The 24,483-nt window shown below is 55.0% G+C and overlaps 2 protein-coding genes and 1 long non-coding RNA gene across 9 annotated transcripts; 1 reads left to right on the forward strand and 2 right to left on the reverse strand.

The window, feature by feature from the left end:
- Positions 1-351: 351 nt before the first annotated feature.
- LOC128799708 (membrane progestin receptor alpha-like) lies at positions 352-7,352 on the reverse strand. 4 transcript variants are annotated; one of them, XM_053964312.1, is made up of 4 exons: positions 6,510-7,352; positions 3,977-5,345; positions 1,717-1,837; positions 352-1,129 (listed from the first exon to the last, which is right to left on the reverse strand). In XM_053964312.1, the coding sequence occupies exon 2, from the start codon at positions 5,317-5,319 to the stop codon at positions 4,288-4,290; it is 1,032 nt and encodes a 343-aa protein (XP_053820287.1). In that variant the 5' UTR covers positions 5,320-5,345; positions 6,510-7,352; the 3' UTR covers positions 352-1,129; positions 1,717-1,837; positions 3,977-4,287. The 4 variants fall into 4 exon arrangements, with proteins under 4 accessions (XP_053820287.1, XP_053820286.1, XP_053820285.1 ...); XM_053964311.1 differs by having other exon boundaries at positions 5,940-7,352; XM_053964310.1 differs by having other exon boundaries at positions 3,977-7,352.
- Positions 7,353-9,131: 1,779 nt separating this feature from the next.
- On the reverse strand, positions 9,132-15,144 carry STMN1 (stathmin 1). Of its 4 annotated transcripts, none has more exons than XM_053964635.1 (5): positions 15,122-15,144; positions 11,726-11,796; positions 10,862-11,034; positions 9,948-10,139; positions 9,132-9,640 (listed from the first exon to the last, which is right to left on the reverse strand). In XM_053964635.1, the coding sequence occupies exons 2-5, from the start codon at positions 11,736-11,738 to the stop codon at positions 9,572-9,574; spliced, it is 447 nt and encodes a 148-aa protein (XP_053820610.1). In that variant the 5' UTR covers positions 11,739-11,796; positions 15,122-15,144; the 3' UTR covers positions 9,132-9,571. The 4 variants fall into 4 exon arrangements, with proteins under 4 accessions (XP_053820610.1, XP_053820608.1, XP_053820609.1 ...); XM_053964633.1 differs by lacking the exon at positions 15,122-15,144 and adding an exon at positions 13,271-13,351; XM_053964634.1 differs by lacking the exon at positions 15,122-15,144 and adding an exon at positions 13,151-13,175.
- Positions 13,671-16,655, forward strand: LOC128799833 (uncharacterized). The gene is made up of 2 exons (XR_008434843.1): positions 13,671-13,829; positions 16,455-16,655. It is a non-coding gene; the product is annotated as an uncharacterized LOC128799833 (long non-coding RNA).
- Positions 16,656-24,483: the final 7,828 nt, after the last annotated feature.

Genomic DNA, 24,483 nt, shown 5'->3' on the forward strand with positions numbered 1-24,483 from the left:
TGATGCGCCCGGGCTCAGGGTGGGGCCTGTCTGTGGGGCAGCCTGGGGGGTGGAATCCCAGGTATCCAGGTGCCAGGGGCTTTCTTCATCCACCCTGATGTCCTTGAAAAATTAAATTATCATCCCCACCTTAAAAACCAGAGAAGAGACTTCTGTGGCACAGAGAAGGGAGATGTAAGGATTTCCAGTTTTAGGGAGAGCTCCTCCCCTCCTGGCTGTACCCCAGGCCCCTGGGTGATGTGATCACTGTCCCTGTCCCCACGAGGCTCTGCTGGGGTTTGGGGCCTGCCTGCCAGCAGTCCCTGCCCTGGGAATGTGCAGCCTGCACAGGACAGGGACACAAACCCTTAGGAACAAACTCCAACGTTTTATTTGGATCAGAGCAGCATCTCAGAGAACAGAGAGGTGCTGGGGGCTGCACCAAGGGGTTCATTCCCCAGCTGTGGCCACCCCCAGGCTGGGCTCACTCAGCAGTGCTTAATGACCCTGTTCCCTTCCGAGTCCTGCGTGAACAGGGGCTCCGAGCCCAGCTCCAGCTGCAGCCCCCGGGGCTGGCTGGCCTTCAGGGGGCTGGCCCTGGCCCTGTGGGCAATGACCCTGTTCCCCTGGGAGTCCTGGGAGAAGAGCTGCCTGCAGGACCCCGCTGGGAGCTGGCCCCACTCCCGGAGGGGCTGAGCTCGTGCTGGGCTCTGGGGAGAGCAGCAAACCCCTCTGGGAGCAGCCCCTGGAACAGGATTTGTGTCCTCAGCCCCAGCAGAGCCTGTCCCAGAAGGAGCTGTGCTCCAGGGCTGTGGTTCCCTGCCCCCTGAGGCCGTTTCTTCAGGAAATAACCAGGATTTCTCCGGGCCCTGGGAGCAGCTGCAGCACCAGGAGTGCCCCCCAGCCCCACGGGAGGCTTTGCTCTGCCTCTGAGACCGCACTTGGAGCTCCAGGGTATCCAGATGTGTTTTCTGTGCCTGGGCTGTGCCCTGCACCCCCTGCTCAGCTCCGGGAGGCTCTTCCCGGGCTCCCTCCAGCTGTGGCAAGGCCAGGATCTTCACAGGCCAGGCAGCCAGAGGAACCCCGGAGCCCTCAGAGGCTTCAGCCAGGCTGCAGGGAGTTGGCCTGGAGTTTTCTTTGTCTCTTCCATCTGAAAACAGCAGGGAATTGGTGAAAGCAGACCCGTTTCCCAGGGTTAACCCCCACCACAGCATCACTGCTGTCCCCTGTGTGTCCCTAGGGACTGTCCCCAGCAGTGCCACCCCAAAGCCTGATCCCAACCCCAACCCTAACCCCACAGGGATCCCCAGAGGCTGCCCTGGAACAGCACCCAGAGCTCCAGTGAGACACCAGAGCTGCCCAAAGTTACCAAAATCCCCCAGAACTCCCCAGTTCTGCCCTGGCCTGGCAAAAACATCAAGTCCCACATTTGCCTCTGAAACTATTTCATCTAAAATCCAAGCTTTCCCTCTGGAACCATTTCACACAAAATCCAGGTTTTCCCTCTGAAACCATTTCACACAAAATCCAGGTTTTCCCTCTGAAACCATTTCACACAAAATCCAGGTTTTCCCTCAGGAACCATTTCACACAAAATCCAAGCTCCCAGCGCCATCCAGTTCCTCCTCGCTGGCAGTTCCAACCTTTACCCTCCGCACCCCAAAGGAACGTTTCTGCCCAGCACAGCAGCGCACAGGGAGAGGTGGCTCTGCAGGGCCTGAAGCTCGTGCCCGGTACCTGAGTGGGGGCTGAAGAAGCTGGGGATGGTGGTTTGCCTGGTGCCAGGCTCTGGGAGCAGCGCCGGGCTCTGCTTCCTCTCGGGAGCTCGGGTGGGTGCTTTGAGCCTGGCGCTCAGGGGCTGCGGCAAGCAACAAGGGGGAAATATTACAGTAAATATATTAGTATGTATGATAAATATAAAAATGAATAATACCAAAAATGAAACATATTACTCATAAATAATATTAAATACTGTATTAAAATGCTGTTTATATAGTATTAAAAATGCTATGTAAAATAATTCTGTAAAACTAAATATAGTACTAATAAATAATATAAATAATAATATAAATATAATATAATATATAATAAATAATATAATATAATAAATAAAATACTATATTAAAATACTATTTATATAGTATTAAAAATACTATATAATTCTATAGAACCAAATATATTACTAATAAATAATATAAAATACTATATTCAAATGCTACTTATATAGTATTAAAATACTATATAAAATGATACTATAAACCTAAATATATTACTAATAAATAAAATTAAATACTATATTCAAATGCTATTTACATAGTATTAAAAATACTATATAAAAGAATACTATAAACCAAAATATAGTACTAATGAATAAAATTAAATACGATATTCAAATGCTATTTATTTAGTATTAAAAATACTATATAAAAGAATACTATAAACCAAAATATAGTACTAATGAATAAAATTAAATACGATATTCAAATGCTATTTATTTAGTATTAAAAATACTATATAAGATAATACTATTAAACTAAATACAGTACTAATAAATAATATAAAATACTATATTAAAATACTATTTGTATATTAAAAATACTATATAATACTATAAAGCTAAATATATTACTAATATACTATAAAATACTATATTCAAATGCTATTTATAATATTAAAAATACTATGAAAATAATACTATAAAACTAAATATATTACTAATAAATAATATAAAACCAACTCTACCCCTCTTCCACAGCTCCCACCTTCATAATGCTGCATAAGTCGTTATCATTTGATAATCATTTATTGTTCACAATGGTTAATAATTATTAATAATGGTTAATAATAATGCTTAATTAATTCAGCATCAGTCATTTGGGTTGGAAATTCCAGAATAACTGCGGGTGGAAGGGACCTCTGGGGATGTCCCAGCCCAAGCCCTGCCCAGGCAGGGTCACCTGGAGCAGGTGGCACAGGGACACGTCCAGGTGGGTTTGGGATGTCCCCACAGAGGGACACTCCAGGTGTCCCCGGGCAGCTGTTCCAGGGCTCTGCCCCCTCACGGGAAGAAGTTCTCCCTCACGTTGTGTTTTGTTTCATGGCCACGGTTCATTGTCCTGTCCCTGAGCAGAGCCTGGCACCGTCCTGTGACCGCCCTGGCGGTCTTTGATGGATTTATGGGATCCCCGCGCAGCCTTCCCTTCCCACACGGAGCAGGCCCCGCTCCGGCCCCCCCGGCCGCCCTCAGGGCCCGCCCGGGCCTCACCCGCGCCGGGCCCCGCTTCAGCTCCGCCGTGTCCAGCCACACCCCGCAGGCCTCGGCCGGGGCCGCGCCAGCCCCGCGCCGCCGCCTCATCCCGGGGCTCCCGGAGCTGCCCGGTTCCGGTTCTCGTTTGTCCCGCTTCCCGTTCCCGTTCCCCGGTTCCGGTTCCGGATTTTCCCGGTTCCCGTTCCCGGTTCCGGATTTTCCCGGTCCGTTCCCGTTCCCCGGTTCCCCGGTTCCGGTTCCGGATTTTCCCGGTCCCGGTTTCCCGCTCGCGGTGGCCCCGCCCTCAACACGCACTGCGCACGTGCAGCCAGGAGGGACGGGCCAATGGGAGATGAGGGGCGTGGCCACATGTGGGAAAAGACCACGCCCACAATCCTGCTCTATATAAGGGGCGGCAGCGGCAGAGCCCGCTCAGAGCAGCGGGAGCGCATCCCGGAGTGGAGCTGGTGCCAGGGCCGGTGGAGCGGCCCCGCTTTCCCCCAGGATCCACAGCCGGATGTCCACACCCGCCTGTTCCCAGCCCCGACCCATTGCTGGGACTCCCTCTCGCACCAACCCCTTCTCTCCTTGCGCTTTCAGACACAGGGCCGTGCCCATCCTGCACCCGCGAGGTAAAGGACAGGGCCCTGCAACTGCATGGACAGTTCTGAACAATGCCCTCAGCCCTACAGGAGGGGCCTGAAGTGATATTAAATTAATTTGTCACCTTAGTTGTTTAAACAGCCTCACCTTGGTCTGTTTCCATGGTTTAGAGTCTTAACAGGGGCCAGATGGCCTGTCCTTATCTCGTGCTGGGAGACCTGGCAGCCTCCCAGAGCCTTCCCCAGCCCCTCAGGGCACACAGGACACTTTGTTCCAACTGTTTATTCACATGTGAACTAAACCCGTGTACCATTCTAAGAGCAAGCTGGAACTTAGGCTGGATTATTAAAAAAGCATTAAAAGCATCTCTTTCATTCCTATAGAAAGCACTTGCTGAGTAGCAGTTCGTGAAGCAGCATCTGGAGGCTTGGGGCTGGATTTGGGCTGAGGTCACTTCTTTACTCCTCCTTGAGGCCCAGCTTGTTCTTCACCCTCTGGGCCATGTAGGTGGCTGTGAGGACAGAGCAGGTGACAGTGAGCAGGAACAGGGCAGAGCAGTCGTGAGCCAGGTCCCTCTGCAGGGAGGAGTAGATCTCCCTCCTGGACTCGTAGTCCAGCACCACGGCCTCGATCTGCGCCAGCGTGCAGAGCACCAGGAACACGTGGAAGATCTGGTGGCTCTGCCCGAAGAAGTGGCACTTCCTGGGGAACCACTTCTCAGGGTAGGGATGGGAGAAGAAGAAGGCCCCGACGAGGAAGAAGAGCACCTGGCACTTGTGGTAGAGCAGGGCGGGGTCGGGGCGCGCCGAGGTGCAGATGCGATGGAGCACAGGGCTGATGTCCAGCAGGTAGGCCAGGCCCGAGGGCAGTTCCTGGCACAGGCGGCCGGGCAGCGGGCAGCGCGGGTGGAAGCGGAACTTGGCGTAGCAGGAGCCGGTGCAGGACAGCCAGGCCAGCACCGCCGCCAGCGGCAGGAAGAAGCCCCGCACGTGCCGGTGCCAGCTGGGCTCGATGGCGTAGTAGAAGTGGACCAGGGCGCTGCCGTACTGGTACACGGCCACCCCCACGTAGTCCATGAAGAAGAAGCCGTAGTGCCAGAACTCGGACTTGGCCTGCAGCAGGTGGGCGAGGCTGCTGAACGTCAGGTAGGTGATGGCGGCGGCCAGGATGATGAGCAGGGGCCGGGCGTGCATGTCCTGCCCGAACTCCACGCGCTGCCAGAGGCACTGGAAGCGCAGCAGCAGCACCAGGGCGGCCGCCAGGTGCGACCAGACGTTGATGGCCTCGTTGTGCTGCTGGAAGAGCGTGGAGAAGTAGTAGCGCCAGGTCTGGCGCACAGGCCGGTAGCCGCCGTGGATGTAGGGCTTCCAGAACACCGGCGGCACCTCGGCGCTGCTCACCGTGGCCGGGGACAGCGGCCCCAGCAGCTGCGGGAGCTGCCGCGTGTTGATGAAGAGCTGGCTGAGCTTCTCCGTCACCACCGTGGCCATGGTGAGGCCAAACTCTGCAAAATTACCTTAGGGAAGGAGAGGAAGTTTTGCTGTGGGGTTTAGGAGCGGTTTTAACATAATAACCAACAAGCAGGGGGTGTTGAAATGCTCTGGTTGGGGATTTCCCCCGTAGAATCCCCAACAACAGTAACAAAAAGGAGGCTGAAGGGAGATTTAAGAAACCTTGAGGTGCCTCTGCTGTGTGGGGAGCAGACACAAGTCTGGGGTTAAATGACAATAATGAACACACATCAGTGCCTGGCTCACCTCCTTCCCTGTAGTTTGGGAACTGCTAAACAAACCAAGCATCCCAAACAAACCTCCCACTCCAGATTCCCCCTTCTGTAAACTGTTTGCAGTGTCTGTCCTTACAAATACCAACAAGTAACAGAGGCTGCAACTCCTGCATTTGGAGTGGAGTTTTACCTCCTTTTTCCAGCTCTGATTTTCCAAGAAGCTTCCCACATCGTGGCCCTGTTGCTCCACCAAAGTCCAGCAGTGTAATATTTGTGAGCAGGAATCTCCATATTTACCTTTTGGAAGCTGCTGTCCTTACCCAGTGAAAGGCAGCCCTGCCAGCTTGTTTGGCCTTTTCATAAAAACTTATTGAGATTCTTTACCTGCTCTTGCTCAGACAAGTCCTGAAGAAAACCTGATCCACGTCCAGCTCCAGTGCTGATCTGTGCCTCAACCCCGGGCAAGTGCCCTCATTTCGGGGACAGGAAAAGCTCTTTAAAGTTTGAGAACAGGAGGAGGTGGGGATGGGACTGTTTGTTTTATAAACCTCTGTCATTTCCTCATCAAAGTCAGGCTGTAACTCATTCCTGCCTGAATTCAAGGGGCACAGATGCAGAAAAAAAAACCAAACAGGCTGTTTGCTGCTCCATTTCCCTCCCAAATGCTCTTTGCCCACCTCACGGGGTTAGAGAAGCCCTGCAGCTCCCCCGGCTGGGGCAGCACCTCACAACGGGCTGTGCCAACCCTCCCCTGCCCCCTGAACCCTCCCGAACAGCTGCGACTTTCTCGGGCTGCCAAGGAAAAAGTCACTCCGTGAACTTCTTCCTGCTCTGAGCCGCAACAGCCCCGAGTGCTGCCACGGACAGAGGGCAAAAGCAGAACCTCTCCAGTTCAGCTGTTTTGACCTAAATTCCGCGGGCAGCTTGGAAGCAAACGCTGCCCGGAGAACTTGCCTCAGTGCCGGGGCTGCCTCCAGGCGCAGGGGAGGGGGCTCGGCTCTGCTCGACCCCGCTCCGGCTCCCAGAAGAGAAATTCCTGCGGGAAAGGCGGCCCTGGCTCTGCTCGGGGAGATGCCGTGTCAGGAGCAGCGCGGAGCAGCCAAGGAAGGGGAGCGCTGTTTACTTCAGCTCCTCCAAAACTTGTCGGAGCAGGATTTAATTCACCGAGCTCTTCCTAGCTACCGAGCCTTGAGCAACGCTCCGTTATGAAGGGAGCGCATGCTGGAAATCCTTCATCTGCTTCGTACTCCAAATAACACCCTCCACCTCCCCACGAGCTGTCGCAGCGCTGCCTCAGCCGCCTGGCGTTTCCTCTGCAGCGTTTCCTGTGCCCAGCAGCACCCACCCCTCCCGCTGGATTTTTGTGTGATGATAAAGACTCGCCCCCGGCTGTTTACATCCCTGTTTGCTCCCGCCACCCAGCGGCACAGCCTCCCAAAGCTTCCTAAAGCACAGATAAGCTTTCATTTTTCAAACCACCATGGGTTCCCTCCGGCTCCGATCAGCCCCTGATCCACCTGAGCCTCCGCAGAGCAGCCCCAGCCCTGCCAGCCCGGGATGGTTCTCCCTCCTCTGGGATGAGCAGGGTGGGGCTGAGCCGGGCTTTGGTTCCCTTTCCCTCGCGGTGCTCCCCGGGACCCCCGGTCCGGCACCTGCAGAACGGCCCCGGCCCCGCCGCTTCCTCCGCCCGCGGCTCCTCCCGGCCGGGGGTCCGGGGGTCGCGGCCCACGCAGCCCCTTGGAGCTGCTCTGAGCCGCTGCTCCTCCCTTCACAGCCCCGACACGGCTCTGCATCCCTCCCTCCCTCGGCTGTTGGAAGAAGCCTTTATATATATATATTTTTTTTTTTTTTTTTTTTTAAGGAACCTGTTTCCAGCCCAGCTCGCCCCAGAGAGACCCTGAGTTCTGCTTTCCTGCCCTGATCATTCCCCTCCCGTACCCCCCCAGGTCACTGCCATCCTCTCCCTCCTCGCACCCCCCATCTCCCTCCCACCCCTCAAAATTCCCCCCAGGAGCAGAGACCCCAGAGCCGGCCCTGAAGCCCCAGCTGAGCCCAAGCTCAGCAGACACGTGAAGCAGAAGGGAGAGGAGGGAACAGAAGGCCCCGCGCCGAGCTCTGACAGCTCTGGCAAGCCTAAACCTCACATTTAGCATCGATTTGGGCTCCAGCACCATTTGGGGTTTGGCAGAGCTGCCATTCTCCTCCCCCACGTTTGGAGAGAGGAGAAAAAACCCCACATGGCATTCGGGGCACTCTTTCCTCAGCAGGTAACTACATTAAAATGAAGATCTGGGGCTTTTGATTGCTGATTGTGCCTCATTTTGTACTCGGGAGCTGCTCCAGGGCTCCCTCCAGCCCCCGTTACACCGTGCCAGGTGTTCAGCCTCTCTCCTGGGTGCACTCGCAAGCTTTGTCTCAAAGTTCAGCCCTGTTTTGCTGTGCTCAGCCCACGGGGCAGACCCTGACCCCATTCCTGGGCAGAGCCTGACCCTATTCTCAGGCAAAACCTGACCCCACACTCGAGCAGACCCTGACCCCATTCCTGGGCAAAGCCTGGCCCCACACCCGAGCAGACCTTGACCCTATTCTCAGGCAGAGCCAGACCCCATCCCGTGTGCTCAGGTCACTCCCTCACAGCCGGACGATGCCCAGGAGCCCCCAGGCCCCAGCGCCGCCCCATCTCTCCCCAGCAGAGAGCAGCACAGCCTCTCTCGTACCTCGAGCTGCAGAGCATCCAAAGCTGCTGGAAATCCCTCGCTCCGGGGCTGTGTCCCGCTGCTCCTCTCGCGGCTCAGCTCAGGGTGAGAACAGCTCGGCAGAGCCCGCTGGGATACGGGAAAAGCTTCCCGAAGTGAGGCTCCTTCTCCACCACACCCCAGACCACAGCCCAGGACTCCGTGAGTCCCTTAAAAAAAACAATTCTCTATGGATTTTCCATCTTCAAGTGCTCCGGGTGTGGAGTTAAACTGAAAACAAACCTGGGAGCCAAGCCAGGATCAAGGCCAGAGGAAGGACTGAGACCAGTGGCACCAGTGTCACCTCCACAGCGTGTTTTTGGGGGAGGCTGGTGGTGCCTGTTCACACCCCCAGGGCAGCCCAGATACCTGTGGGTATCCTCAGGGGAAGGGTTTGGGGTGCAACACAGCAATTTAGTTCAAAATCCAAGTCATCTTTCCTGAACCCCTCCCATCCCGAAGGAACAAACAGATCAGGCAGGTGCTGCCCTACCCCAGCACACCTGGGGACACCAGTACAGAAATTATTCTTCTCCCCCAAAGCCTTTGCCCCTGGGGCAGCCGACCCTCCCAGCAGCAGCAGGGCCCTGCTGTCCCTCCCTGTGCCACACACATCCCCCCCAGAGCCCTGGCCAGTCTCCTCAGCCCTGGGCAACAAGGGCCGTTTGTTAGGGTGGCCCAGCAGTACAGGGAGGTGGCTCAGGGCCCTGGGACACAAAGAGCCCACAGCTGACACGGGCTGAGGTGTCACACAAGGCTCTGATTGTCACAGGCACAGGACAATGGCGGGCTCTGGCCCTTTCCATGCACCCAGCCCTGGCTCCTGAGGAAGGCAGGCAGATAACAGCACTGTGCAGCTTTATTGAGTCACTCGGTTACAGCAGGATTTTAGCAGACTGGACAGTCAAATTTTTGTTTGAAGTGTAACAGATATTCAGCATGGAACAGTTACTACAGATTCCTTGCACAAAGATCTTACAGAGCTGATACAGTACTCGCCATCAACCCAGGAGCGAGTGCACTGGCGTAGAAAAGGATGCAACAAGAAGAAAAAGCTACACTGGAAAGACAACACTTTAGAAAAGTGACACATGGAAGGTCTCCCCTCTAGCCCCCAAAGCAAGTGTACAGTTTGGATCTAATTTTACAGTTCTACATCAGTTTCTAAGAAACGTAAAAAAAAAATATATATATAACCGAACCAAAACCAAAGAGAAAACCACTGGCCAGTACAGTCTTTGGATAATTGGAGGAGGGGGAGAGTCAGTTTCCAGAACGGAGTCAGTCGGTCTCGGCCTCGCCGGGGTCTTTGCCCTCTTTGTTCTTTCGAACCTCTTCCACATGCTTGTCCTGAAAAACAGCAGCAGGAGCGGTGAGCTCCAGGGAAAGGAGGCTCCAGGGAAGGCCCCACACCAGCGAGGGGCACAGGGGGTACAGGCTGGAGCCTCGGGGCAGAGGCCGCTTCAGCTCCATCCAGCCCTCGCGCAGAGCTGGAATGCTGCAGAGCCTTTTGCAGATTCCATAACCAGACTGTGCCACCACAGCCCTCCCGCCCTGTTAAGGGCACCCTCCTCATGTGGAGGTTTTTTGGGGGTTTTCACCTACTTTTCCCAGCAGGAAGCAGGGACAGCTCCCTCTGGCAGGGCTCCACACCCACCTTCTCCCGCAAGCGCTCCAGCTTGGCAGCCATTTGTGCCTCACGGTTCTCTTTGTTGGCTTCCATTTTGTGGGTCAGCTTCTCCTCTGCCATTTTGCTGAAGTTGTTGTTCTCCTCAATGGCTTTCTGCAGCACCTCCTTCTCGTGTTCCCGCTTCTCCGCCAGCTGCTTCAGCACTTCTGCCTCGTGAGACTGGCGAGACACAGGCCAGGCTGTGAGGGCACGGCAGGGGAGCCCCACGGGGGCTGCCCCGGCTCCTCAGAGCATTTTGGGTCCTCTCGGTGCTGCAGGACACAACTCCTGGGGCTCCCCCACCCACCCACAGGACCTGCACTTCACCACCCCATCTACCTGCAAAGCTCAGATTCTGTCACTACCTGCAGATCTTGTTAAATGGGATTTTTCTGGAGAGGGAACACGGATTATTTTTGATGTTAACACTGAAGGAACTTTCCTTGAAGATCCTCCCTTCTCGGAGTGGTGAATCACTGAGATTCAGGTCAGGCTCACTTCAATCAAAGCCTCGCCACCCTCAAGAGCTCCAGGCTGCACCCCCAGCCACATCTTTCATCAGTCAGACAATTTATTCCCCAACTTCTCATTACAGACTCACTGCTGCATTTTCTGGGAGAAAAATTCATCTGTTCTGGTGTTAAAATACAAGAAAAACAGCTTCTTCCTGAAAGAGCTGCCCCTCTCAGCTACGTTCCCTCCCAGTTTTTCTTCAGAATGTCTTTGGAATCAAAACCATGACCATAAAGTTTCATAAGAGCCCCAGGGATTTCATTAATAAGTTCCATTAATATTCAATTTGCCATAAAAAACTCGCTTATCCCAAGAAACAAATAAAAAAAGAGCCCCAAACATCCCCAAAACTGGTGGAGCAGAGCTCACTTCAGCTGCTCCAGATTTACCTTGCGTCTCTCCTCTGCTGCTTCCAACTTCTTCTGGATCTCCTCCAACGACACATCCTTCTTCTTCGGGGGAGACAGAGGGAACTCTGCCACGGTTTCTTTCGAGCGGGGGCTGAGGATAAGCTCAAAGGCTTGCCCAGAGGCTCGCTTCTCCAGTTCCTTCACTTGGATGTCTGGGAGCAGAGGGGAAAAAAGCCACAAAAACAAGTATTTTATGCAGGAACTGACTCAGGTGACATTAAAAACAGCCTTCCAAAATTCAGCACCACCAAGTTCCCCGAGGAAGGGCATCCAAGACAGGAGTTTTGTTTTCGGTGCAGCAATACTGTTCAAAATGTGGAAATTTCCTTTGCAAACCTTCCTTGATCCTACACCTCCAAGCACCTCCTGTTTTAATTTAGCCCTCAACAGCCCAAGTGGAGACAAGTCAAAAACCATTCTCCCTCCAGCGACAAACCTGAGATGAAATTCCAGGCGTTTGCCTGCAACCTGAGAGAGCCAAGAAGGAAAAAACACATTTCTGGAGAAATCTGCAGGCAGGGCTCTCTCCCCCAGCCCTGCATGGTGTCAGCTGCACCCACGTTGTCCCCGAGATGTCTCGGTGACAGCCAGCTCTGCCGAAGGAGCAGATGGCTGCAGGGAGCTGCAGCAGCCCATCTGCTACCAGACTCCTCTTTTGGGGTGTTTTCACAACCACCCAGCTTCAACAGCCTCACCCGAGATGGGAGAAAAGCCTGGTGACAGCAGCTTATTTCACTAGATTTGGTTTTTAAGTTATGCCCGAGGAAATTAGGAGGTAACGAGAAAAAAAAAAAAAAAAAAAGATAAGAGCATTTAGAGAATTTAGCACAGAATTCTACCTACCAGAAGTAGCCATGGCCAAGAAAATCAAACTCCAGAAGCCAAGCCTGGGAGAAGGTCAGTCAGGTGGGTTCCTAGGTAACAAAGAGATGTGCCTTTCAACAGCCAGCACAGGGATCCTGCTCCTTCTAATAAAAACTGCTAAACAGAATTAGAGCTGCTGAACAAAAGGCAGACAAGGTAGGTCACTGCAGTCAGTGATTCCAGGCATTTCGTGGAGCTGATGGACAGTGCTGGGAATACTGGAGAGGTTATGGAATTACTGGCGTTGCAAGATCTGTGTGATATTCGAGCATCTTCAACCTGTTTTATTCCACCTTAAGGTACTCGAACAAAGACCCCCGTTCTACCACGGTGCTAGGGGGATTTCACTGCTCTCACACATATAAAAGAGCACACCTAACAAAAAAATGACGCACCACAGGACAGCACAGCCAGGATGCCTGCCACTCCCGAAGGATCTGAAATGTGCGCAATCGAGCTCATTTAAAATTCGGTTTTAATTGCGCAGCTCAAGTCAGATGCTTCACACCGCGGCAGACAGCGAGGGCGTACACCGCCCAGAACACCTCGTGAAAGCGGGGCGCGGTAAAAAAATGCCAGAAAAAGGCCTAGAAACCATTTAAAATAAATATATAAATAAATAAGGGTAATTGGGGGGGGGGGGGGGGGGGGGGGTTGAAGGAGCGCGGATCGCGGTCCGGGTGGGGCCGGGGCGCGGAGCGGGGACCGCGCGCCCCCGGCCCCGCCCCGCCGCGCCCGCAGCCAATCCTCGCCGAGGCGGCAGCGCAGGCCCCGCCCCCGGCCCGCCCCCGCCCCTCCAACCGCACCGAATTCAAACCGCCGGGGAGAGCGCGCGCGCGCCCGCGCGAGGAGGCTCGAGGGAGGGGGCGGGGCCAGCGCCAACATCCGGGCACCTGCCGCCCCCCGCCTCAGGTGCGGGGCCGCCCCCCCCCCCCCACCCCGCCTCAGCCCCTCAGGGGTGAAGGGGACGGGGAGCGCCGGGCAGCGACACGGGGACAGGGGGCTCCAAGAGGGCCCCCACGGCTCGATGGCGTCGGGGCGCGGCCGCCCGGATACCGCCCCTTCCCCACTAACAATGGCGGGGAGGGGAGGGGGCGCCGCTGCCGCGAGTAGGGCGTCGCCCCTCACTGAGGGACAATAGGCATCCCCTTCCCCTCCGCGATCGGGGCGCGGGGGGAACAGGGACACATACGAGGAATCCCCCCTCATTGTCTCCCTTCCCTTTGTCACCGCAACGCTCCAAAACCGGGCGGCGACGAGCCGCCCGTGAGCGGGGACAAAAGCGACCCCCGCCCCGAGCACCCGAGAAGCGCCGCGCAGCCCCCGCCTCACCCTAACACCCACCCTCAGGACCCCCTCCGCCGCCCGTATCAACAGGGCGCCGGACCCCCGTGAAGCACCCACACTTCCCCTCGCCTTCCTCCGCCTTCTCGAGACGCGGACGGTGAGGCGGTGCGGGGAGGGACGCCCCGCGGCCTGCCCGTGCCCGCTCCCCCGCGGCCGGCGGCCCCGCCGCGCACCCACCTGCCCGCGCCGCCGCTCCGGCCACACTCCGCTCGCGCCCGCCCCGCCGCGCACAAAAGCGCCAAACAAAGGCACGTGACCCGCCCCGCCCCGCCCCGATTGGCCGAGCCCGCCGGCACGTGCCGCCCGCCGGGGGGGGGGGGGTCTGTGGGGGGCTCGCGCCCACCCCCCCCCACGAACGCGCCCCCCGCCCCCGGCCGCGCGGGGCATGCCGGGAGTTGTAGTTCGTGTCCCCCCCCCGGCGGGGGACGGCGGGCCCCGCTCTCAGCCTGGGCCGGCCCGGGGGTGCGGGATCGAACCGCGACGCCCCCCGGCCCTCAGGGACCCCACGTCACCCAGAGCCCCGCGCTGGGATCCCGCTGCTGCCCCCGGAGTTGCTGGGATTCCCTTTGTGTCTCACCCCTGCGGTGGGACGGACAGGGGCATCAGGCCCGGTGCTGCGGTCAGGGGTGTCCGGCCCGGGCGGGAGGAATGGTCAGAGCGCAGCTCTGGCTGGGATGACCAGAGCTGAGGCCTCACGGCCATGGTCACCCAGAGCCACGGTCACCTCATGGCCACGGTAAGCCCAGATCCATGGTCACCTCAGATCCATGGTCACCTCATGGCCATGGTAACCCCAGATCTATGGTCACCTCATGGCCATGGTAACCCCAGATCCATGGTCACCTCATGGCCATGGTCACCTCATGGCCATGGTAACCCCAGATCCATGGTCACCTCATGGCCATGGTCACCTCATGGCCATGGTAACCCCAGATCCATGGTCACCTCATGGCCATGGTAACCCCAGATCCATGGTCACCTCATGGCCATGGTCACCTCATGGCCATGGTAACCCCAGATCCATGGTCACCTCATGGCCATGGTAACCCCAGATCCATGGTCACCTCATGGCCATGGTCACCTCATGGCCATGGTAACCCCAGATCCATGGTCACCTCATGGCCATGGTAACCCCAGATCCATGGTCACCTCATGGCCATGGTCACCTCATGGCCATGGTAAGCCCAGATCCATGGTCACCTCAGATCCATGGTAAACCTAGATCCATGGTCACCTCATGGCCATGGTCACCACAAGATCATGGTAACCCCAGATCCATGGTCACCTCAGATCCATGGTAAACCTAGATCCATGGTCACCTCATGGCCATGGTCACCACAAGATCATGGTAACCCCAGATCCATGGTCACCTCATGGCCATGGTAACCCCAAATCCATGGTCACCTCAGAGACACGGCCACGGATCTTTGTGCTATGGCTATCTCAGAGCCACGGCCACTTCCCTTGAGACCTTGGTCACCTCAGAGACATGGTCACCTATGTAAGGGCATGGCCACCTCAGGCCACCATAACTTCAGGGCTCTTGGTCATCATCAAGATGACCACCGAGTCCCTTTGGCCATCTCAGGGTTGCAGCCACCACGGGAGAACCCCACGGAGGGTCTGTGGCCCCAGAGTGTTTGGGGGCCAGGCCACCCTCTCCTTTGGGGTGGCACCCACTTGTGCAGACCCCGTGGGACGGGCACGGTGGCTCCCTAAGGATGTGCCCTGGCAGCGTTCCCCTGCCCAGGACAGCGCCTCTGGAAGTGTCTCCCTCGCAAACGTGCTCGCAACAGACTCACTCCGTGCCCACGTGTTCCACACGAGTGAATCCCGTGCTGGTTTCCACACCAGGAGTCAATCCACACAAAAGGCAGATGGACACACAGCAGAATCCCCTGCTGCAGCCCCAGCCCAGCAGCCTCCACACCCTCAATCCCAAAAAAAAGGACTTTTCTGGGACCCCCCCCCCTTGCCGTGCACCCCCTTAAACCCAAAGATTTTGCACCAAAAAGAAAGGGATCCTACCTTGCGGAAGGTTAATATTGTGACAGAAAGGCAGGAAGCTTTCAAAACACAGATTATTTTAAACACTGGCCCTGTTTTTTGCTGATCTGACGTCTATTTCCATGGAAACCACATCCAGCCGCCGAGCTGCTAGAACTGGGAGAGGCAGGGTGGGCATGGGAAGAGCCATTTTCCAGCAGCGTGGTGGAACCTTCCTGTGGGATTTTTGGGATGCCAGCTCCCAGATCTGAGACCTGAAGAGCTGCTGGGCCCATGGGGATCATGCCTGGCAGCTCCGTGGCGTTCCCAGCTCCGTGCCAGGAGAATCGCATCCATGTCACCCACAGCACATGTGTTTTCCAGGGAAATGTTTGGATGAGACGCTGTGGGGGACAAAGCAGCCGGGAGCCCCTGCCACCAGGCTGTGTTATTTATTATTATTATTTATTTGTTATTATTAATTTATTAATTATCACCCGTGCAGCCCAACGCTGGGTTGGAGGCTTTAACATCAGTGCTTTTGAGTCAAATCAATGAGCTTATCCTGGCATGATACCTGGATTTCCCAGAGGAAACCAGGCTTCCTGGGCTCGGGGCTTTTGGGCTGGTACCTGTGTGAGGGCCTCGAGCCAGGGCCCAAGGGGAAGGGAGGAGGAAATTCCCTTTACAGCCTTTGAAGGAGGGGTGCAGAGAAAGCTACGAGTCATGCCAGCACTTCCCAGCTGATCTTCTGGGGAAAAAAGAAAAAAAAAAAAGAAAAAAAAGAAATAAAAAGAAAAAAGATCTGACTGTAGCTTACCTTCCCTTGCAGATTGGCTTAAAAGCCAAAAATTTCTGCGGGTGAGAACTCTCTTATGTAAGAGGGAACTTACTGACAGAGCTGGGGAGAGGATTTGGGATGTGCTCTCAGCTCTGGGATTTTCCATGCCCTATCTTTTGGGATGAGGCTCTTCCCCAGCCCCTTTGCAGCACCTGCCACAGCTGGAACCAAAATCTTTGAGCTCTCTTGTGATACAGAGAGGAGCAAGAGCTCCCAGCAGGTGGAAAGACATGGAGGCAGTCTTGTTTTTTGGCCTTGTTGCAAGAGTGGTTTTATTTTTGGAGCATTTCATAAACCCCATTTGTTTATGTGGCATTTATTTTTGTCTGATCTCGAGGAGAATGGAGTGTATGAAAAGCTTTTATTTAATTTGCATTTGATTTGTGTTTATTGACACATTTACTGCGTTTCCAAACAGACTCTTCCCTCCTCAGCATGTGGCTGGGGTAGTTTTTATCTACTGGATTCCTCATCACCAGCTAAAGCTTTTTTTTTTTTTTTTTTCTTTTTTTTTTTTTTTTTCTTTAATTCCAGTTTTACCACTAAGAGAGCAGGCAGCATTGGGAGAAGCATCCTCCAACATGTCACATTTAGCCCCAAAACAAGTTAACAAGTTGGAGAAGAAAAGCACCATTTCAAGCCCAAATTTAACATCAGAATGAATTTCTGCCAGATGAATTTCTGCCTTTTGAGGAAAATAAAGGATCACAGCAGGAGATATCCCCAGAGCAGAAAGGACAAAGGCTCTGTAAATCAGGAATATGACCAGTGGCTCTGGAGACTCCGAGCTGGTGATAACAGCCCCCACTCCAAACCGTGCCCCTCAGTGTTCCAGGGGGGCTCAACCCCACAAAACCCAAACCTGAGGCCCCTCAGCTCCACCCCAGCTCACCCTGCTCCGGGTGAAACCTCAAAATCCAGGTCCCAGCAGAGGGGTCCTGGTGGGTGTGAATTTGGGACGTGATGTGAGCAGATTTAGCCCAAAGATTAAAGCCTCTGCTCTGATGTGCTTATCAGAACACCCCACAAAGAGACTGACATAATTAGGTGACAACTCAGCCCACGGCAGCTCTTTCAACTTGCAAAAATATTTAATCTCCAATAAGAAAATGTGGTTTCTGAGTATTAAACTGCCAGCCTTAAGCACTGGTGGAGGGACTGACAGCTTATTTGTTAATCAGAGGATGTTTTAGAGCACCTTGGTTAGTGATACTCTCAGGCTGGCAGCAGCCCTGAATTAGCAAAGTTTATTTTAAAACTAGAATTCCAATATATTACCTGACCCGAGTGGATGAGTTTGAGAGATTTAATAACCAGGACGAAGCAGTATTTGAAAAGGAACTCACAGGTGGACAAGGGCTACCAGATCTCTTGCAATCCACTCAATGATGTCAGAGGTTTTTTCCCAACCTTAAAAATCCTTGATCTTCAGATAAAAATGCATTTTAATCCAAACGCAGCCGAGGAGCCCATGGAACTGAAGAACAAACCAAGATTTTTAGGGAGTGTCTCCCTCACAATGAAAGCTCTTCCACAGGCAGGAAACGTTTAAGATAATTGATATTTGTTTACTGGAGGTGTTTAGGCTGGTACTATATTTATGCTGAAAAACACCGTTAAGAAAACGTTCCCCTCGGAATAAATTTGCACTTCTCAATGCGTTGTTGGAAATAATTGAATTTTTTGCGGATCAGACAGGTTGTTTTCTTTGAGAAATTCACCCGAAATCTGTTAGTTCCTCCCTTAAATGAGACGGGGGAAAAGTGCTGAGCACAGATGGCGACCGCGCCTGCAGCGACAGGGACGGAAATATCAATTAATTGCTTTGATATTGGGGCAACAGAGCCCTGAAATGTCACATTCAGCCACGGGACTGCACCGCCTGGTACCCAGATCCTGAGGGGATGGGGGTGACAGGGCTCTGGAGCACAAGGAGAATGTTAGGTATTAATGTTAAAGATATTAATGAAATAAAGACAGAGGCTGCAGGAACACTGCTTCCCTCCTAAAAAAATACCCAAACACTCAGGAAGGGCCACAGACCCTGAGTTAAGGCCAGGGGTTGTCACCACGAGCAGCTCCATCCCCTGAACAAGACCTGCCTTTGAGCCAGCCTGGGCCGGGCAGGGCAGAATTCCCTTCCCAGCCTGCCCGTGGGTGTTTTCCATCCTTTAATTCCTGGGAAAACGGGGTTTTACAGCCCCAAAGCCCTGCCTGGTGCTCTCCCCCAGCCCTGCCCCTCCCATAGATACAGCCCCAGCTCGGCCGCACGAATTCCACAAGTTTCTCGGAAGCAGATGGCTGGGGAGAGGCAGGGGCGAGGGGAGGCTCCGTCACAAGCCCGACTATTAATAGAGAGCGGAGGATCCGCCCGGCAGCGCTGCCCGGGCGGGCGCGGCCCCGGCGCGGGCTCCTCTCTGCATCCCCGAGCCCGCAGGACATCCCCGGCCCCGCAGGTGTGTGCAATATCCTCATCCCTGCTGGTGTGTTCGGCATCCCCATCCCTGCAGGTGTGTTCAGCATCCCCATCCCTGCAGGTGTGTTCTTGACATCCCTGCCCTGCAGGTGTGTTCAACATCCCCATCCCTGCAGGTGTTCTCCTGCCTAAAACCAACACAGATCGAGATCCCCCGCCCTGCAGGTGTGTTCTCAACATCCCTGTCCCTGTAGGTGTTCTCCTGCCTTAAACCAGCACAGGTCAACATTCCCATCCCTGCAGGTGTGTTCTCCTGCCTAAAACCAGCACAGATCGACATCTCCATCCCTGCAAAGTGTGTTCTCAACATCCCCATCCCTGCAGGTGTGTTCAGCATCCCCATCCCTGCAGATGTATTCAACATCCCCGTCCCTGCCAGTGTTCTCCTGACTAAAACCAGCACAGGTCCCCGTGGGTGCTGCCCCCCACCCTCCCCGTGTCCCCAAACACATTTTGGGAGCCATCCTGGAGATCTCCTCGCTGCCAACCACGCCCCGACCCATTTCTCTGCCCGCTCTCCATCCCAAAGCCGAGCCCGCGTTTCCATGTGCAGCACCGAGCTCTCCTGCTATTCCGGGCAGCCCTCGAACATCTCAGCCCAAAAATATCCGAGCTGCTCTGAGCTGTGAGCCCCGCCAGCACCACAAGCAAGGGCCAGAGCTTGGGGTTTGGGGTTTTTCCATACACTGGTTCCATCCCCACAGTGCCAGAGCTGGCCACTGCAGCTGGGGTGCTGCAAAGGACACGGTGGGATCCTGACAAGCACATAGAATAGCAATGCATAGAGGAGCTATCAAATATTCAACAGAACATTCCAGCACAGACGTTTGCCGTGGAGCTTTGAAAATGGAGAGGGGGGGAGCTGCAGAAAAGCTGGGTATAGCACTAATTATTCCCCAGCTCCTAATTAGTTGCTTGAATTTAAAATATGGATTCAGCTCCACCAGCAGCTCAGCCAGCCAGCTATTAATACTTCCCTGGCGTGATATGGTTAAAAATACTCCCACCCTTTCAAGACAAAATGTGGCTTGGAAGTGTCACGAGGGGAGGAGTTGAGGGATGGAAATCCTCTTAAAGGAATATGACTTCCCCAATATCAAATAAACAAAATGAATGGGCTTGTGACGGCCCCCACATTGAGCCTGTTCCCACAAAGAGCAAATGGGAAAATAATTCTCAGTGCAGAGCCGAAATCAGAGCAGCTTCCCTGGCAAAGTCAGTGCACGGCCAAATAGGAAGAGTGTTTTATTTCCCAGGAGCTCTCCCGCCTGGGGAGAAGGTGGATTTGCAGTTCTCAGGTGCCTGAGTGCTGCAGACTCACAGCACGAGGCTGAAGTTCTGGCCAAAAGGCAGAATTGTGAAGTGCCACCCCCTCCTCACACCCAGGGAATGCAGGAGAACCTGGAGCAGCAGTCAGAGCTGATTTTCCTGTGGATTTTCCACAGGTATTTGTGGGTGGGATCCATCAGACACTGGGGTCTTCTTCTCACAGGATTTGTGACCCAAGGAAATGAGTCTGGGGTGGGGTTTATGGATTTTTGGACTTCAGGCCAGATCTGGGTTTCCACATTTCAGATCCTCTCAGGATGAGGAGCAGCTCCCCTCCTGTCTGCACCGACAGTTCCACATCCAAATGGGTTAATTGCTGCTCCCTTCCCCTGGAATCTCAGCAACACCAGCATGGAAACAATTCCTGCACTTCACATTTGCCCCGTGCTTTCTGATCCCTTTTTTCCCCTACCAATTTGAGCCCGTGATAGCTCAATACATAAATTAAAAGACAAAAGAACCTGACACATCCACTGTGCCTGGGAGAAGAGACCAAGCCAGACTTTCTGGTGGAAAAACATCCATCTTTTATACAATAAACCAGCAATCTGCTGCTCCACAGCAAAATCAACACCCTGAGAGGCACCCTCATGTGATGGGCAACACAAGGGCTTTGTTTTAACTAAATTAAAAATAAATAACCCCAAAAAACAACCCCCAGCCAAGGCCTTGTATGGTGAATGTTGTCAGAGGGTTGTGTCTGACAGGAGGGGATGAGACAGCCTGAAAGGGTTAGGGGGCTCTGGAAGCTGCCTAGGAAGGGCTGGTGGCAGTCTCAGCACCACGTTCTGGGGTGAAAATATGAGCTAAATGGTTAAAAAGGAGGATTTGGGGTCTCCTGCCCACCCAGCTCCCCACTTTCCTCTCCATCACGCTGCAGGGAAAGGCAGGAGCATCCACGGGCTGAGCTCAGACTCTCCTTCCTAACATGGGGGAAAGCTGGAGCCCACCCAAAACGCATCATCTCAATCTGTCCCAGTGGCTTTTTCAGAGCAGAGACACCTCACAATCCCCTTCTCTCCCTCAGTTTCCCTCCTCAGCCCTTTTCCCCGCTGTATTTTCAGGAATCATCCCTGGGGCAGCAAGAGGTGGCTCCAGCCCAAAATGGGGCTTTTTCTGCAGAGGGAAAACTGATGGAAAATCCAACTGTGCCTCAAAAACCCCTTGGGTGCTGCTGGCTGAGGGCACAGGAACCCTCCTGGGCTGTGCTGGTGCATTTTGGAGGGCAGGGAGTGGGGAGAGCACCGAGCCTGCAGCTCAGAGCTGTTGCAGATCCTCCTGCAGGGTCTGTTGTGCCCCAGCGCCCAGCGTGGGAGGAACTTGGGAAGATTTAAATGTGGAGCTGAATCCCTCATGACTGGGAGCATCCAGGCTCCTGAGCTCAAGGGTGAGATGATAAAAATTCACTCCAGGGAGGAAGAAGCTTGATTTTTAACTTTGGGATCTCACCCAGAGCAATGCTGTGATTTTTCCAGTGGAACAAAACCAGCATGAGAGCAAGTGAATCCTCACCAACCAAAGGGATTTAGGGAATTCTGCTCAAGGAGGTGCTGCCTGGGGTTGGGGTTGGGACAGCACTGCACCTGTGTCCAGGCTGGTCTTTGGGGCTGGACACTGAGCCCCAGAGCTCCCACAGGGCTCAGCTGGGAGGGCCCTGCACCTCCACGGGCTGTTGGGAATCCAGGCCTCACTATTTTCCTTAAAAACACATGAAAAAGGAAAAAAAAACCAACACAAACCACGAGAGCCTTACGGTAATTACAAGGAGGTTTAACACGAGTCTGGATTTGCATTAATTAAATCAACAGGAAAGCTCCAATTGAGCAAATGAGGTTTTCTGTAGATGGCAGCGAGGGCTGGAGCTGGGAACTTGGGTTTGCTGCAGGGATCTGCCCTGGAAGGGGTGGGCAGGAGGAGGAGACTCTGGGCTGTGAGGAGCTGTGCTGACACTGTGGGATTTCAGATTTCGGTGGGAAGCTTTGGTGGGAGAGAGCAGAGAAGCCGTGGGGATAAGGAATGTGTCCATTCATACCCCAGCCATGCTGCAGGCACAGCTGTGAGGGGAATATCAATGGGCAGCGCTGTTTGTTTTGTTTGGGCTTGAGGTTTTTTTTTTAATTTTTAAAGCCATGGGTTTGAATACGGGAGCAGGGCAGACACACTGGAATGCTTGGCTGGAAAGGAACCCTTCCAGCATCTCTTGGGGCTGCCATCCTGCAGGTGAGGGCTCCCAGAGCTGACCCCCCAAAGGAATGGGGCTGGTGCTTCCTTCCCTGAGAAACAAAATCCCTCTGGGTTTAGGGGTGTAAAACCCCAGAGTTCACATCCAAACACCAACCTCTGAGCCAGTGCTGGAGGCAGATCACATCCTGGGCTAACCTTTAACTCCTGCTTTGTGCCACAAAACCTCCCTGTGTGGTCTGGGCAGTCTGCAGCAGCCCAGGACACCCAGAGAGCCCCGATCTGCCCCTGGGAATGACCCCAGGCCCAGCAGAGCCATCCCAGCCCCTTCCTCACCCATCTCCCAGGCCCAGCAGAGCCATCCCAGCGAGGTGTGGGGATGTGGCTCTGGCCTGGGGCAGGGTTAATTTCGGTGCAAAGGCCGGCCTGGGGCCATGTTTGGGTTTGTGCTGAACCAGGGTTGACAACACAAAGATGTTTTGTTGTGTCTGAGCAGCCTTTGAACAGCGCCGAGGCCTTTCCTGCTCCTGCTGTCACCCCCGGGGACCAGGCACAGGGAGTTTGGAGGGGACACAGCTGGGACAGGCGACCCCGACTGACCCCGGGGATGTCCCAGACCATGCTCAGGATAGAAACCAGGAGGAAGGGGGGAACACTGGGAGTGATGGGTTTGTCTTCCCAGCTCACCTTTGGAAGTGGCTGAACCCCTGGGGATGAATCCCTGCCCATGGGAAGGAGGGAATGAATTCCTGGCTTCCCCCTGCTTGCACGCGCATCTTTTGCTTTCCCTATTAAACTGCCTTTATCTGAGCCCACAGCTTTCCTCAGCTTTGTGGTTCTCTCCCCATCCCAGCGGCTGCATGGGGCTGGGATTGGAGCATTCCGGGGAAAACCTTCCCGGTGAGCTCTGCCGGGATTTGTGCCGCATCCCCCCGGCTGGAACGGAGCCGGGAGCACAGAGTGCTGGGGAGGGAGCGCTCCGAGGAGGCGGCTCCGGGCTGGATTTCAGAGCGGGTGAATGGGGAGAACGCCCTGCGAGGGCTCCTGCACCGCACACCCCACAGAACACAGGGAGGAGGGTGACTGCCCTGCCCCAGCGGCCTCGGGGCTTTTTGGATCTCTTTTCTGGCAGGATTTTTCTTCAGAGGCACAGTGGGAGTGTGGTGGTGGCAGCTCTGGAGCGGGGAGCAGAGGGACGGAGAGGAGGATCCTGTCTGCTCCCCCAGCTGCACCGGCGAGGGGAATGAGCTCCCCGAGAGCCGAAGGGTTAATGCCAGAGCCCCCTGGCTGCCACCCCCTCCCGAAGGCCTTTACATAAGAGCCCTGCAGAATTCCCAGCCTGTCTCAGCCGTGCCGCCGCCGATGCCGGCAGGAAAATGGGATTTGATTTCTGCACCAGTCACTGCCTCTCACCGCTCAGCCGGGACCTGTCGGGCTCTGCGCGTCCCCCCCGGCTCGGCCGCACCATTCGTCACATCCAGCGACCTTGAATGTGCCCCAGCCACCCCAGCACAGCCCTGTCCCCGCGGGCCGCCACTCCCCGGCCTGAGCTCAGGGCTAGAAACGCTGCTTTAGGCGTAAAACACTGAAAAAATCGTATCTGGAAGGCTTAAAAGCAGCAGGGTGCTGTGGTTGTGTTCACATCGGTCCTTTGTGTGTCACTGGGGAGCGGAAGAGACGTTGAAAGACGATGTCGTGTCAGCTCAGGATGTCCCCTCTGCTGAGGGCTGTCCCCACTGCTGAGGGATGTCCCCTCTGCTGTGCCTTTCCCCAGGCCACCCTGGAGCACCCGCAGCCCCAGGGCTCGCGCTTCCCGCAGTACCAGGCAGGTGAGGACGCTGCCGCCACGGTGACACGAATAACTCCGGCACTGGCGCTGCTTTTCCATCCCCTCCTCCCCTGGGAGCAGGCTCTGCTGGCGCTCTGTCACCCGCTGTCGCCTGCAGCTGCTCTCCGGGTCGGCAGGGGACGGAGCCGCCGCCACCAGCGCGGTGTCCCCCAGGAGGGCGGCGGGGACAATGTGGACAGACGGAGCGGCTGCTCCCGCTCCCGCTCCTCTCCCAGCCCAGGACAAATCCCCGCAGCTCCCCCGGCTCCAGCCCTTCCTGAGGATCGGACGCGCCGCAAAAAGCGCCCCTGATATCTCCGGTGTGGCCCGGGATGTGCTGTAGGTTCTTCCAAAGCTTTATTGCCGCTGCCAGCACGTCCCTGTTGGCAGCAGCGCCGCTGCCCGTGCTGCACAGCCAGGCTGGGCTGTCTCCCTTCCGATCCCATCCCCATCCCAGAGCCCTGCACCGCTGGGGTGCTCAGAGACTCCTTCTTCCAGTCAGCCTGCTGAAAGCCATCCTCCTTCTTTCCCCCTGCAGAGTTTAGGCGTGGAGTCAGCCATCTGCACGGCTTTGCAGGACAATTATGGATTTTCCTTACCCTCGTGCTTGGAGCCCTGATGCCACATCTCTTTCAGCCGTGGTTGAACCACCCCCAACCCACAGCGAAGCTGGGGATGGTCTTTAAAGGCCCTCCCAACCCCCCCCCCCCCCCCCGGTGGTTTTATTACTTTGTGACAGCCAACTCAGC

The sequence above is a fragment of the Vidua chalybeata genome, chromosome 25, assembly GCF_026979565.1.
Source record: "Vidua chalybeata isolate OUT-0048 chromosome 25, bVidCha1 merged haplotype, whole genome shotgun sequence".
NCBI classification, from domain to species: Eukaryota; Metazoa; Chordata; class Aves; order Passeriformes; family Viduidae; genus Vidua; species Vidua chalybeata.